The 15,745-nt window shown below is 39.5% G+C and overlaps 1 protein-coding gene across 1 annotated transcript in view; it reads right to left on the bottom strand.

Moving 5' to 3' along the window:
* The window catches only part of GRXCR1 (glutaredoxin and cysteine rich domain containing 1), a 58,122-nt gene extending 43,237 nt beyond the window's left edge, over positions 1-14,885 (bottom strand). The window contains exon 1 of the mRNA XM_036031676.1: positions 14,502-14,885. Coding sequence (XP_035887569.1) covers positions 14,502-14,885 — 384 coding nt within the window. The remainder of the gene's footprint in view (positions 1-14,501) is intronic.
* Between the last annotated feature and the right edge of the window lie 860 nt (positions 14,886-15,745).

Genomic DNA, 15,745 nt, shown 5'->3' with positions numbered 1-15,745 from the left:
ACGTTACTGGCAGGGGTAACAGATCTTGATTGTCTCAAGGAGGTGGACAGAACGGCCGCCGTACATTAGGGGCAACTGAAAATGTGTTTGGCCCTCAGGTGCCTCTCATGGTACTCAGTTGGTTCTTTTTTAAAATTAACTAATTGATTGATTTTTATTTTGTTTTTTATCATCATTTATCCTCTCTTTATTCTCTTCCACTTCTACCCACCCCTCTTACCCCCCATAATCACCACACTGTTGCCTGTATCCATAAGTTCTTTCTTTTTTTTTTCTTTTTTGCTCAAACCCTCCAAGTGCAACAACCACTGCCTACCTAATAAGGGCGCAGTGACCAGAGGCTCAGATTCCATGGGGACTAAGAATATGATTCACCTAACCATGGCAGCCACCTCAACAGCAGAAGTGCAAGCTAACAAGAGGGGCCTCTAAAATGGATAGCAAACAAGGGAAAATAAATATCAGTTATTACTTCAAGGTCAACCACAGTGTGGGGCTTTAACTTACCCCGCTAATTCTCCCACTAACTGTGGCAAGGCTGTGTGTGGACGGAGCAAACTTAATTAAGAAGCAACTAATTCTGATTAGTGCAAGAGGCACATTGCAGTGGACACTTCTAGATTTCTTTCACAATGCTGGCAGACCCATCCCCCAGCTACTATAAATATTGGCTGCTAAAAAGGTCATACTTCCCCCTTTGCTGGATAAATATCTCCAAATGTCTCAGCAGAATGGATGCTGTCCTGACACATACACACACACACACACACACACACACACACACACACACGCAAAGCCAATAGTCAGTGCCAGCTCTTTACTGTGAGGTGGGACCAAATCCATGCTTCAATGTGTCTTTGAGTGTCCAAGCTGCAGCTGGTTTCCAGCCACAATCGCTCTCTTGCTTAGCTTTCTTCTGCTGTCCTAATCTGCTTCCGTCTCCTCCATCTTCTGAGAGCGCTCTCTTACAAAATCACTGTGCGCTGGAACTCAACCTCAGGTTCTGTTCCTATGGAACTCAGCTAGAGACAAAGGAGATCTCCAAAGTAAGTGAAGTAGGAAAAACAACAGAAAACATTTCTGGTAGCAGGTTAACACGAAGGCCCAGATATTCCAGGACCGTGTTTTTTTTTATGGTCCTTTAAATCATATTGGGAAGTTGTCAGCTCCATCATGTAAAACAAGTTAATATCAGCTTTCAAATTTCTCCGAGGATTAAAGAAAAAGTGCTATAAGAAAGGGACCTAACATAATTTCTATCACATGTAGGCATTCGATAAATATTCATTCTTATTATCGGTATTAATAGTATTCTTTTGAATAATTTTTAAAGCTTGTTTATGAGTAGCAGAACCAGGGGAGCTGGGGCAGCACTGCTGAAAGGCTTGCAGAGGACGGGCCTGCCCTGCTCTGCATGCAGAGAGCTTTTCTGCCATTGTTCTCAAACGTGGAATGAGTTCCAGCCCGCTGACTTCGGAGCCCCTGAGGTGACTGGCTTCCGGATGGAGGAGTGAATGAAGGAGCTGTGGGAATGATGGCTGTGACTCTGTAGTCATTGCCTTTTGTGTTTTATTTTGTTTCTGATTTAATGAAAGCAGACAGCAGGGGGGGGAATAAAACAATATGCACTGTTTGGGCAAAGTGCCTTTCTGTTTTAGATTGCTCAGCTTAGGTTAAATGTGACACGTACCTCTTTAAAACTGCACACTTAGCACCGTATGAGAGACAGAATAGATAACTAATAGATTTACACTTTTAGTTGCTGTTAAAAGTAAATGGTTTAGCATCCCCAACATCACTTGAGGTTTCTGAAGTTTTAGTGTTGTAACAATTAAAGCCATCAGGTAAAAGCCATAGCTGTAGGCCTGGTAGAATGTGGAGAGCAATCAGGCATCAAAAGGAATGAATACTGAAAAAAAAATTAGAAAAAACAAACCTGGAAAGACAGAAAAATGACAAGTTCAGGAAAAATAACTGTACATAGATTATGAAATAAGATCACTATTAAAATGATTTTGTAGCTCAAGTAGCATAATCCAATGGAGCTGAATTGCATGAAATAAAAATTGTCTTAGCAAAGTTCTTAGATAATGACGTGGCAGGTGCCGTCACTCATTTATTCATGAGCTGGCGCCAACCCCATGCTCCAAGCTCCCTTCTACCACAGAGGTAATGCCACGAACTCACACTCCCAACCTCCTATTAGAACCAGGAGTGACCACGAGACTCTATGCTGGCCAATGAAATGTATGAGAAAGCTTCCTGGAAGTTTCTGGAATTGTCTTTTTCCTTCCTGATAGAAGAGGCACACCTACAAAGACTGTTCTCTTTTGCCACTCCTCTCCTTCTGTCTTCGATTCTGCTCTGGCTTTGGCCTGTGGCAGCCATCTTGAATCCATGAGGGAACATCCCAAAGAAGCTGAAGACGACAGAGTAGAACAAGAGAAACTGGCTTGTTTATCACATTTTGAAGCCGCTAAACAGCCTCGGAGGCCTCTTCTGAGCTTCTTACACAATACAAATGTGTGTGCATTTTAAGCCATGTGTAGCAGTCTACTCTATGGTTTATCCTTACAACCTCCCTTATAAATAAAAACTATTACCTGGGTTAATGTTGAAAGGCATGATAATCAACCCAGGCTATTGCTAAAGAAAAGACAAAGTCTATGTCTGCACAGAAGGAGCAGGCCAGGCAATCAGGATGACAGGTGTTGTAGAGGAACGCTCAGACACAAGGCACGTGGGTGGCTGGCTGGCTCAGCTCACAGGTGTGGAGCCAGGTGCAGCAGAGCCAGGCTCACAAACACATGGCCAAGTAGCCGTAGGAGGTTAGACTACAGAATCCAAGACAAAAGCCCAGGTAGGGGCTGAAGCCAAGACAGGATCTTGGACAGAGGAATTGGCCTTGGGAACACAGGTTTGCATGGCAGGGGCTCAGCCAAGTTTAGAGGCAGCAGGTGAGATTTCCCCAAAGGAAGTGGTTATACCAATAAAACTTGAAGTACCATGATGCTTTTAAAAGGGCTTGCCCCATTTAAAAAGATATTATATGAGAAGGAACAAAATCTCTATCATATTCACAGAATTGGGTGCAATGGCCAGCCTCTGTTCCCCAGTAAGCTCCTGAGTACTTATATTTTACAGTAACAATGAGTTTGCCTCCCTCATAAGAAGGAATTTAGTTTCTCCAAGGACAGAAATTATGCTTCATCCATACTTACATACTCATTGCCTAACAGAGTTCCTAGCATTAATTAATTCACAATTGTTTGGGGGATGGATAATAAAAATAATAGCAGTATTCCTTGAGCCCATGGAATGTTCCAGGCATCATGCAAAATGCTTTATACATAATAGTTTATTTATTTCATGGGAAAAGTCACTATCATTATCCCCACGTTATTGATCAAGAAACTGTGGTTTATAGAAGTCAAGTAAATTTCCCCAGAATACTAACCAGGAAATGGCTGAACTCTGCAGGTCATCTCCCTCCAGAGAACAGTACTCTGATCCATGGATGGAGGGAAAAGAAGCACAAAAGTTATTTAAGACACTACTGGAGAATTCTGATATTTGTCTCTCCTTTCTCTCACGTAGAAAAGTGAGCTTTCATTCCTAGAAACATGGGTCTTCTTTTGCTGGACATAAAGCAATGAAGTTGGGTTACTTCTAAAGCTGAACGAAGTAAGAACTGGGCATGCTGGGAAAGGACTTATGTGAAGGGCCTGATGGGCTGCCTGTGGCATCACAGGGCTGAAGGGGCAGCAGTGGTGATGGGTCCAGCAGGGCCTGTGGGCCAGGACCACTGCTAGGTTTCCTGGTCCCTTGTAAGCCTGTATGCCCTGCAGAGCACAAGGAGTGAGGAAAGGAGCCCCAGTGATGACTAACAGAGAACTCCCTGTGCACCCGTAAAAACAGGAGCCGTGAGTCACTTTCAGTCTCATGTGGAAACATCAAGTAAAATGATGTTTCTTGCAGTGGCTGGTTGTGCCTCACTTTTACACCTTCAATGGAAGGAAGGAAGGAAGGAAGGAAGGAAGGAAGGAAGGAAGGAAGGAAGGAAGGAAGGAAGGAAGGAAGGAAGGAAGGAAGGAAGGGAGGAAGGAAGGACAGGAAGGGACTCCTGTGCACGTTGAATGGGCAGCTACCTCATTTCCGGCACAGACTTCGAGACTGTTTCAGTTCTCATAAGCTCCCACCACCAAGTCACTTTTTTGGAGAGAAAGTTTCTTCTCCAGCAATCCTTCATAAAAGTAGAAAAACTGCTCCTGAGAAAGCCAACTTGTACCAAAGAGATTGAGGTAGGCAGAATATGGCTTTGCAGAATATATATAATATATCTTTATATATGAGAAGGAAAATTCCACAGTTAGCGGGAGAGTCTTGACAGATGTGATTAATCAAGAAAATCTATGAAGCTGTGCCCCAAAGTCCTGTTATTTAGCTTTCTGTGTGGTTTGGAAAGAGATGTGGCATCATTAGTAAAGGATAGTTGGTTTATTTGTGTTATCCTTGTAGCAGATCTCCTAATATGTTCTTTTAACAGAAAATGTATATAACTGTGTACTAGACAGCAGTTAAAAGCACAGGCACTCAGAGAGGCAACTCTTCAGCCATCAGACTCCTGCTACTGCCTTAGATTGTGGATAAAACTCCATGACTCTAGAGCCCAACAGGACTGCGTATTCATTCATTTGACTCAACCTATGCTTGTGCCATGACCCCAAGCTATCTGCTTCCCAAAGATGATAGTTACTGCCCTCCGATTGTAGAAATAAGGATGTATGACTTTAGGGACAAATGACTCCCTACCTGAAAAAAAACTCCCTGGCAGTATAAGAATAAAGTATAAGGATCATTTTTAACCTGATAAGGAGAAACCCACGGAGTCCTCTGAGGCCAACGCAGCCTGTGCCTCAGCCACACCGTTTCTCTCCCCCCTCTCCCTGTATTAGAGCAAGACTACTCGTTCAGCTTTACTGGTTTCCAGTGCCCAGTGACACATTTGAGACTTCCTTAGCAATGCCTAACTTCCTTTAAATTCATTTCTTTTTACTCACTATATTGTTCTGTGCTCCTAATTTGCCACAATCTAAACTGTGTTCCAGTTACTCAACAAGGTACTCAGAAGCAACCTGACACAAAATCAGGGTCCAAAAATATTTTGACAACTGGGACTAATGCAATACAATTGAATTTTGTTGACTGTTGAGTCTTGTATATAAACACAGAAAGGAAGCCAGCAAAACAGTATTACATTAAATGAAAAAACAGATGTTTTATAGGACTTAAAGTTTTAATTCATGAATCTCTTCACTGAAAAAAGATGTTTCAATAAGGAGGCAAGCCAACATCACAACAGTGTGATGTGACCACCAAAAACATTAATTTAATCTTAAGCTACATGGATGAAGTGAATGATGGATGGTCTGCACTCTGTCCTAGTACGATCAGCTTCAGTAGGTTCGGTATCCATGGGATGGTAAGAAGATTTGAAACCTTGTTTCGGCAAATACCCTGAATCTCGTTTCTCTAGAAATCCCCATCACAGGCCAGGTGAGGCCTCGGCAGAGGCATAGTAAAGAAAGCTCAGGGAGCAAGTGAACGGTTGGACACTAGTTGCTCAGTGAATAAGAACCCAAGCTTTGGAGTTAAACATTCTGGTGTTCTTAACACTTACTATTGTGGGACTGAGCAAGATACTCAGTAGCTGTGACCTTGTACCAGTTTCCTTCCACTGCTTCACAAACTACCCCAAACTGAGTGGAATACAACATTAAGCATTTATGGCTCACTCATTGAGGGTTAGCTGGCAGTCAGTTGATCTACACGAAGCTATGCAGGGCTTGGCTTCAAACTGTGGGTTGGGTCTAGTTCTGACCTTTGTTGTCCCTCACTCTTCTGGGACAAGTTGGCCTTCTGCAGCATGTCCTTCTCTGGTGATGGAAGGGGTGTCAAAGGGCAGACACAACCATGCAGGCACATTTCAAGCTTCTGCATGTGCCACATCTGTTGCCAACCCATTGTTCAAGGAGGTCATGTGACCAAGACTGAAGTCAAGGGCTGTAGAGGTGCACTCCTGTCCTCAGATGGCCCTGGCAAAAGGGTATCAATATTTCATACTATTGTACTACAGGGAAATAAAGAAAGAGAGCAACAATTCATTGACCTCAAGGCCCTTGTTTTCTCTTACAAAAAAATATGCCTACTTATCTACCAGGTTTTGTAGGCAAACTAATAACTGCCTGAAAACTCCCATAACCTAATCCCCACACCTGTGAATATGTTACCTTCCCTGGCAAAGGAAACTTTGCAGACATGGTTGCATTAAGGGTATTAAGACACAAAGATGATCTTGGATTACCCTGTGGGCCAATGTGATCACAGAAGTCTTTGGAAGGGAAGGGAGGTGGGAGAGTTAGAGGAGGCAGAGCAGTGGAAGCAGAGGTCTGAGTGATGCAGTCCCAGGGGCCCAGGAGTGTGGGCAGCCTCTGGAAGTGGTAAAGGACGAGGAGCAGATTTCCCCCAAAAGCCTCCAGAATAAGCAGAGTCCTGTTGCAACCTTAATTTTAGCCCCATAAGACTCTTTCAGAGTTCTCACCTCTAAAACTATAAAGCCACAAATTTGCTTTGTTTGAAATCACTAAGATCATGGCAGGTTTTTTTTTCAACAACAATAGAGAACTAATACACTTGGTGAGTAATTATCATTGTTTAGTCCTTCTTAAATATAAATACTGCAGGCTTATATTTCATATAGTGAACATGATTAATCTATATTCCAAAGCTTTTGCTATTTATTTCTGTAGAAAATCATTAATCCCAAGTCACTGAGAAAGGAGTGTTTATCTGGGACATTTTAGTAGAGTTCTGCAGAATCTTCAGACATGAGAGAGTGTCTCTTCCACCAAATGCTCCAAAAGCAATATGCTGATAGCTGTCAAAGGAAGGTACTCATGAGAAATCATGAGAGGACTTGAACCTGGTACACCAAAAGCAATGAGCAGGCAAGAGCTGCTGCTCTGACAGCATGGGCTGGTTCTGAGGCCCTTGTGAGCGTGATTGCCTGCTGCTTCTCTATGCTGACCCTGGTCTAATTCATGAAACCCCTTTCTCTCTGAGATCAGGGCCTGCCCAGTTCTTCCCACCTTCCTAAAATGACCTTCATTTAGTGCCCATGGGTTTGGTGCTCTTTCTCCTTATCCTTTCTCCACTGACCTCTTAGAGCATAATTCTCTTCTAACAAAACCATCTCTTCTAACAAACCTTCTCTTGCAAATAAGTACCTTGACTTTCACTAGTGTACCTGCTTTGTGGTACCTAACCACACTTTCAGAATTTTCATAAAATAAAGATCTCTCATTCCACACCACTAGTTACATTAAAGATCCATAAAAGGAGTAATGTTCCTTTAATCCTTCCATGACCCAATTTTGTTGTTTAGGAATCAAAAAAAAAAGGAATACTCCCATAATTTGTCATATTAACTGTGTAGGAGATGTACATTAACAAAATGTACATTTAATCCTTCCCTCTATATGAAATATTCTAAGACATAAATAACTTGTCAGCAATCAGGTGAGATAATTAGGGGCTGAAGAGTAGTAAAGGGTACGGGGAAACAAATATACCAACAGAAGATGACTCAATTTGGGGTGGTGGGCACACAGTGCCACATACAGATCAGGTAGCATAGAAATGGACATGGAAACCTATGTGATCCTACTGACCAATATCACCCCAGTCAATTTAACGAAAATGAAAAAATAAGCAAAGAGATCATATAATTCCCTTAACTAAAAACTTGTTTTAACATCACATGTTATTCTCTTTATAATTTTTAAAATTCCTTCCAGGCAATAATGACTGAGGGATTGATATATTTATTTAGTGTCAGTTTATAGACCATAAATGTTATATCGCTCTTATACAACACTCAAAATACTGAGTTTTAGAGAAAATATCGGAAGCTCTTCCAGCTTGCCCAAACCACCCAAAGAATGTTTGTGTAGTCCTGTAGTTATATTGCTTTTATAAAGTTTAGAAACATCAGGTGTGAATTCCCTAATTACGCGGTGCCTTTGGGCTTCCCTAAGAGTTCATTAAACAGTTCCAACTCATCTTGCATTTGCTCATCTGTGATTTTGCTCGGCATGTTATTCTAAAGATAGAATTCAGGCAGACTCATAGGATTAGGCTTGAAACAATTAAAACCAAACTCCCATGAATTAAACTGTCATGATGATTCAAGGGTTCTAATGAATAGAGGAGAATGAAAGAAATCTCAACTAGATGTTCACTGAACTAAAGAGAGGACGTTTTCGTAAGGCTCATAAAACTTGGATACGTCAGCATTCGTGGGCAGAGTCATCATTACAGACTTCTGGAGATTCGTGGATCGAGACAAGAGTCAGTTACACAGATGACCCATCCGTTACTGGGCCTGCAGACAGAACTAAATTAGAAAGCAAGAGAAGCTGAAGAAAGGGATGCCACAAAATTATGGTCTCATCGAGAAAGACTAAGAGGAGAAAAATACAAGCATTGGAGAAATACAGAGGCTGTTAGGCCAACAAGAAAACAGGAGAATCCTATGGCAAAAAGAAACAAAACTGAGTTTTGTATCTGAATCCTTCTATGAGTCGCTTTCCACTACCATTCACAACACACTGCTGAATATTCTTTGAAGGCAAGAATTGGGTTTTATTCATCAAGGTATCTAGCATAGAGCCTGCTCTATAGCAGATAAGAAGTAAATGGTTATTCAATGAATGGCTGAAAGAATACTGAAGATAACCCAAAACAGAAGGGATTAACTGGAGCAAGCTACTAATGCTTCCCCATGCAAACTCCATTCCCACCCACTATAGGAAATCTTCAAACCCAAAAGAGATGGAAAAGAAGAAAATAACCACTGTCTGAGAGGATTTCACTTAATTCATTAATTCAAAGACAGAATTTATTGAGATCCTATTCAGTATTAGTGTCAAATGCTGTGACCAAGAGTAGCAAAGGGATAGTATGTGAAAGGTGGTCACAAGATTCTCAGGTCTATTGGTTTTTGAGTCTTTAATTGTACATAAAAATATACCAGTAGTATCAATTCACTATATTGATGCTTTTTTTCCTGTTTCTTAAATTACAGGTCACCTAATTTCTTAATGTAGCTTTTTGCATGGTTTGAAACTGTGTCAACAATTCTGGAGTCTCTTGTGTAGTTTTTGATAGGAAAAAAGGCAATATTTCCATTAGTGGGTACTCATTTTGATAGAATATTACATAAAAAATTTCTTTGGATAAATGATATTTTAACCTACAACTTAATGCTTCATACATAGAAAAGAAACTCAAGTTATTACTAGATTAACAATGATACTACATCATGAAGTTGCTGTGAAAAATAAAGATGCCATGCACGTAAATAACCAGAAAAGTGTCTCGTATTCAGTAACGATCTAATCGACACTAACTATTATTGTTGCTGCTCTTACTACTTTTCCAGAGGGATCCAAATAAGCCACTGGGACCAAGGAGTCATCCAGGATATTACCTTGTTTTCACTGGAACATTATTCTATTCACTAAGCTGGGTTCAGTGAACCAGAGGTAGTTCATAAGTATGGCCAAACTCTTCTGTCTTTCCCCATCCCAAAGCTAGGGAACAATGCTGAGCAGCAGTCTTTCTCAAAATGATCAGGCATCCCCTTCCACTGGCGACCCCTGTAGCTGCATAATAGCTTAAACAAACAATGTTATAGATAGGAGAGGTTTTGATTGATTAATTTTAAGCATACAATTTAAAAAATAATAGAACTCTACAGAAGCCCTAGATGAAGACTTAATATTGGCTAAATAGTAAATTTCAAAGCCTGCTAATAAAATGTTGCTCTTTCAAAAAACCAGGCTGTACCCTAAATCTTCATATTTGTAATTATAATAGATTTTTGTTTGTAATATATTATACATCTTTGTATTTGTAATTATAACACTTCAAAAGGTAAAATCAAGAGGTTTTGTGCATGGCATCATGTTTTTAAAATCTTACATAGCTAAAACGGAAAAAGGCATCATTCTTATGTTACTAGCTTTGGGCCAAATGCTTGATTTCTCTGACAAGCAGTCATCTGAAAACAAACATTATAACTTTTTTTCTTATTTTACAGAATTTTGGATACAATGAAGTAAAATCGTATATGTGAAAACCTTCTGCAAAATGCAACTCATTCTGAAAATTCAATAGTATTTTTATTTTATTTGTCTTGAACTATTAGAATAGTTATAAATAGAAGCACACTAACCACAGATGTGCATGCACATACATCAATGAAGGAAAATGTTTGAGTTTTTAGAAAGGAGCCACCAAATTATACTGTGTGGTATAATTATTTTCCTCCTTTGTATTATTTACCTCTATATAATAATTTAAATTCACAGAAAAAAGGGGAATTGAAATTTGAAAACTACAACAGAAGATTCTTACAGAGTATACAACAAATTATACAAGTTTGAAGATAAGGTCAAGAAAATATCACTGAGTGAAATTCAATTATGTCTAAAATTTAATCCCATGAGAATAAGTTAGAAAAAATAAATGACCTTAATCTTCTGTATCACTGACCCATCCTAAGAGATTTTGGAAATATGTTGCTGCTGAGAGCAAGGCATGTCTCGAATCCAGTCCTGTGAACAGGGTGATGTGAGCTTTGAGCTATACAGTGGTTCTATAACAGTAACTGCTTTTGAAAAATAAAAAATAATAATCTTTCTAAAATATTCCTTTAGCAAGGAATACAATCATTTACCTACATAGAAATATCTTTAAAGCAGAATTCCTTAAACATAACTAAAACACTGCACCTACACCAAAGTGTACTGATCAGATTTCCAGGCTTGTTCCTCAGCCAACTAAGTGATGCATTAGAAAACCCACAGGAAACACGTCTGTCAAGATATCTTTGGTTTGGCTCAGGAAGGACCTTCCTCATGACCTCACAAATCATAGATCAATACATATCTTCTTTGTTCTCCTCATTAAATATTGAAGGCATAAAAACATTGAGGAACGTGTTCATTCACTTCAGGCAACTGGATAAATTTCCCCTTTACACTCTAGGTCAATGATTCTCAAACTTTAATGTACAGGGTCTGACAGAAGCAACACCTGCTTGAGTGTGGTTGGTTGGGTAATAATATGAGTGTAATAATTTATAGTTTTAGCTTGAACACTTCACCTAAACTGTCATATGGTGTGCTTGAATATGATAGTGTTATGTTACAGAATTGCCTGCTTATGACTTTGTAATAAAACATTTTGTAATAAAAAGGGGCATCATTTGTGCCAGGCCTTATACATAAGAACATCCTAAAGAGCTTCTAACAAAGGCATATTTCCAGGCCACTCTTAGACTCTAGGTTTTTAGATTTCCAGACTAGCCTCCCCTGAGCATTACAGGCTTTCGGCTCTGTGAGAGCTGGGAAAGTCGAACACCTGGATCTGAAGAGCTATAATCTAGACCAGCTGGAGGGAGTCACCAAGGAACCAACCAACCACCTGCCACAAGGCCCCCAGAGAACCCAGATGACCTTTCTCTCTATGCCTCCTGGTCCATCACTACCCGTAGCAACCTCGTTCAATATTGCACATCCTCCAAAGCTCAGAAATCTATAAGGTTAATTAACTGATAAAGAAAATGAAAATTTGTTCTAATACATATTTCTAAATACATACATATTTATTTATTTATGTATTTAGAAATAAGTATTTCTAAATATTTCTAGACAACTTTCTAAATCAGTGCTGCTAAGAAGTAAGTTGTTTTAAGTAAATAATTTTAACGACTATTCTCTGCACAGTTAAAATTTTTACAGAGCACATGCCAGTGTTTAAGGAGACTGGAAGAACAGGATGGGAAACTAATGAAGAGGAGGCAGAGTGATTTACAGGGTCTTTGAAAGGTTTTATTTATATTTACAGTTTTCTTTCAAATTCCAAGTTGAGTGATCCAAGATTTTATAACATAAAACAGGAAAAAAAGGCCTATTTCTTCTGTCATAGTTCCTTGCTTCAACAAGATTACCTGTGCATTGGAAGCTTAATCAAATACACAAGGTACCACTCCTCACTTTTTTCCCCAACAGAAATTGCTATGTCATAGTTTTGTCTATTTAAGTTTGCTGCTTATTTTCTGGGGAACATGGAAAATATAAAAAGATCCAGGGAAGAGTCACATCTGGCCCCATACCCATGTATGGAGGAAATTGAAATGTAACTTCTGCTTTTAACCCCTATGACTTCTCTTCTACTACATTGTGGGATGTATGTAGAAACCTACTCATTCATTCGAAGATATATGCCTAAGACATTTAGCACCACTTATGGTATATATGTATATACGTATATATGTTCTTTAGCAAGCAGCAAGTATCCAAGTCAGATCTCCACCCAATGTTCTGTAGGTTGTATTGCACAACTGCAGGGGGTGCTGTTCACACACACAATGATATGAATAAAGCTTCTCGAAATAGTGCAACTGGCAGCCCTGATTCAAGGTAGGGGTTCCTTTACCTTATATTTTGTCCTGGAGAGATCAGAAAATATTCCATGAAGATGATGGTGGTGATGATGAAACTGATAATAATGGCCAAGATTTGTGAATACCTTCAGGATACTGCTTATCCACATAAAGAAAGAAGGAGGAGATGGGGGTCCTTCTATATTAAATAAATAGAAGTTCATTCTAATATTAATAAAACATTAAATATCAGATTTTGAGAGCCCTCTGCTAGTAGAGGAAAATAGCCCACTATTTTCCTCTTAAAGCAGGGTGATATGGAATGCAGTTAAATCATTAGAAAATGACAGTTTTGTTGAATTTTTTCTTCCCACCCCCAATGGGTGATGGAATTATTCATAGAAAAATATATAAGCCAATATTATAAGTTAATTGAGCACTAATATTCTGACAAGTAATTTTTTACATTCCCTATTTGCAAATTTATAACACAATCAGAATTAAAGACGTAAGGAAGAAAAGGTTTTCTCTTGCAGGTTTTAAAGATTTAAGGTAATAACTCATAATACATAATAGGTTTTTTGGGGGGAGGCAGAGATTTCAACAAAATCAAACCAAAGTACTAAAATTGGTACAGCAGCTTTGTAAATAATGCTCCAAACCATAGAGCCTTTGAAATCACAACAAGCTAAATTAATTACAATGAATTGATGGTTTTGAAATGTAACTATTACATGGACTTGGTCTCCCCCTTCTCAAAAATAATTTCTGCGTTGGGTGAAACAGGAAGACCACTAAGATGATTTTGACCTAATAGTCACATGTCTAGAAATCCACACAAGATTGTTCCTAACCTGGTAAAACATAGTCACCTGTTTCTGATCTATGGTTCCCCACCCCCACTTATAACCTGAGAAACCCTTCACAGGTTTTGCATATGAAAATGACCTTTGATCTTAACCGCTTTTACCCTTTAATTTCTTTTTAAAGTCTTCGTAGTGTGATCTTTCCCTGTACTTCCTTTGAAATGAAAAAAAGAAATAGTCAAATATCACTTAAAAAAATCCTTTCTCCCTTCCACTCCAGAAGCTCCCTATAATGTCAAGGCACTGAATAATTCATCACAAGATATCATTTTATTTAAATATTGAGAATAATATAAAATGGTATTACAATGAAAAATATTGGTTAGTTACCTTAATGAGAGTGGTTATCAATTTTATCCCTGAATACATGCCTGTTTTTAACAGAATATCATTTTACCAATACTTCCAGGCAATTTCAAAAAGCTGCCTTAATATCAGATCATTGCCAAAGGCCCAGGACCTGAATAATACATTCCTACATTACTCTGCAAAATCTATCCAATTTTAAGGGCAATTTTTTACTATGAAATCTGGATCCCAGTCTCTACTCTTGCAGAAGAATAACTTTTCCCAGTGCTGCTCTAAGAGTCCTTAAGAGCAAACCAATGGAGAAACGCAACACAGACGAACCTGCAACCTCCTCAGGAACGGGAGAGTCAAGGTTAGCCTTCCTGTGTGCACAACATTCCAACTGATCCCACCCCCTGCAGGCAGCGCTCAGTCATCTTCTGGTTTAAATATCTGTACAACCGATGATGAACACTAACCTGGTGTCTTAAGAATGATCAACCAGAAATTAACATCTAAGTTTTGCTCAGATTCCTTGAACACTATAGTGTGTCATTTTTCTTGGCTAAGAAGCAGATATGCTGTTTCAGTCATTACAAGCTGAAAGAATAGACCACATAATGGTGGAAAATTGGCTTTGAGAGATCCATCTAGTTTGCTAAGCACAATAACCCTGTTTTTAATCAGTGGCTGTGGAGGCAATATCTTAGATGGGAAAGTGACTCATGAAGTATGCAGGAGTCATGAACAAGAGAGGCTTGCTTCAAGCTGAACCAAGTGGTGTTCAGATGGTGAACGGGGGACAACTTCAGAAGGAGAATAAGGCAATGACTTACCTGTAATACTTTGGTCAGGTTGTTAAATAGAGCTTGGCCAGCACTCACTTTGTGTTTGACGCCTCTGACTGTGCCATTTTTGCTTAAAATGTTGACTCTTCTTGTACCAAAACCCTTCTCACTGGCAGCCCTGGCTAACGCCAACAAGTTATCCTGCTCGTTCTCATATTCATCACTCTCTGATCCTATGTGGCCATTTTGCTGTCCATCAGACTCACTTAGTCCATCTATGCCACAGATACTGGCACATTCGGAATCCAGAGAGCCTGACGGTTGCCCATCCTCATACACCTCCTTCAGAACTCGTCCGCTGTGAGATGACGCGATCCGAAACCGGACTTTGCGTGGCCTGTCACTTTCCGGTTTCATCTCCCTTTTGAGCATGGTCACATCCACTGACACTTATAGTTCACATAATGCTCGATCCCCTGTTATTGCTTCAGTCTGCCTGCCGTATAGTAGTACCAGAACTTAATTCCAGTGACAGCAGCACTCGTATGAAGCTAACATGGAAAGGAAAGAAGATTCCCAAGAACTTACAGTGCGTCTCTGCTGTTAATAATGAATGTGTGTGTGTGCTATGGTTACCTTTAAACTAAAACCTGCAAAATGATCCCAGCCGTTAAATATTAAATAGTTATGCTGGACTCTTTAACAGGACAAGTGCAAGGAGGTGGCATGCAATGAAAAAGAACATAAGTATGAGCAAGGAAATGAAAGACTTGAACTTTAAAGCCAATAGTGAATAGTGAGTGTTGAAAAGGGTCTTCCTGACAGAAATGTCTCTACATTCCTTGTCCAGGGTGGAGGCCAGAGATAAAATATGGAATCAAATGTAGAGTACCAGAGATGCTGGTCTTCTCACAGTGCTTATTTCTTCCTTATTTCACTCTCAAGAAGCACTTTAAAAAGGCCAGTGGACACACTACATTGCTCCATAGCATGCTATGTAGAACCTATGCTGCATAGAGCTATTATTACTATTACTACTAGTTCTTAAATCATCAGACTTCATCTACAATGAATGAGTGTTCAATCTACATCTTCAGGCACACATGTGTTTTTTTAAAAAATAACTTTTTAACAGACTGTGAAAAGAGAAAACTTTCCCTCTGTGAGTTTCCCACTTCTGCTGGTAGAAAGCATTGTTCCCTTGGACAGAGGGGAAGGTTTTGGAAAGGAAACATGTGGAACAAGGACGGAAGAAAGGAAAATCCTCCAAGCCTGCCAGATCAGCCAGAGCA

The sequence above is a fragment of the Phyllostomus discolor genome, chromosome 1 (genome assembly GCF_004126475.2).
Source record: "Phyllostomus discolor isolate MPI-MPIP mPhyDis1 chromosome 1, mPhyDis1.pri.v3, whole genome shotgun sequence".
Lineage (NCBI taxonomy): Eukaryota > Metazoa > Chordata > Mammalia > Chiroptera > Phyllostomidae > Phyllostomus > Phyllostomus discolor.
The sequence above is the reverse complement of the archived record's forward strand: the minus strand, read 5'-3'. Positions and strand labels throughout refer to the sequence as shown.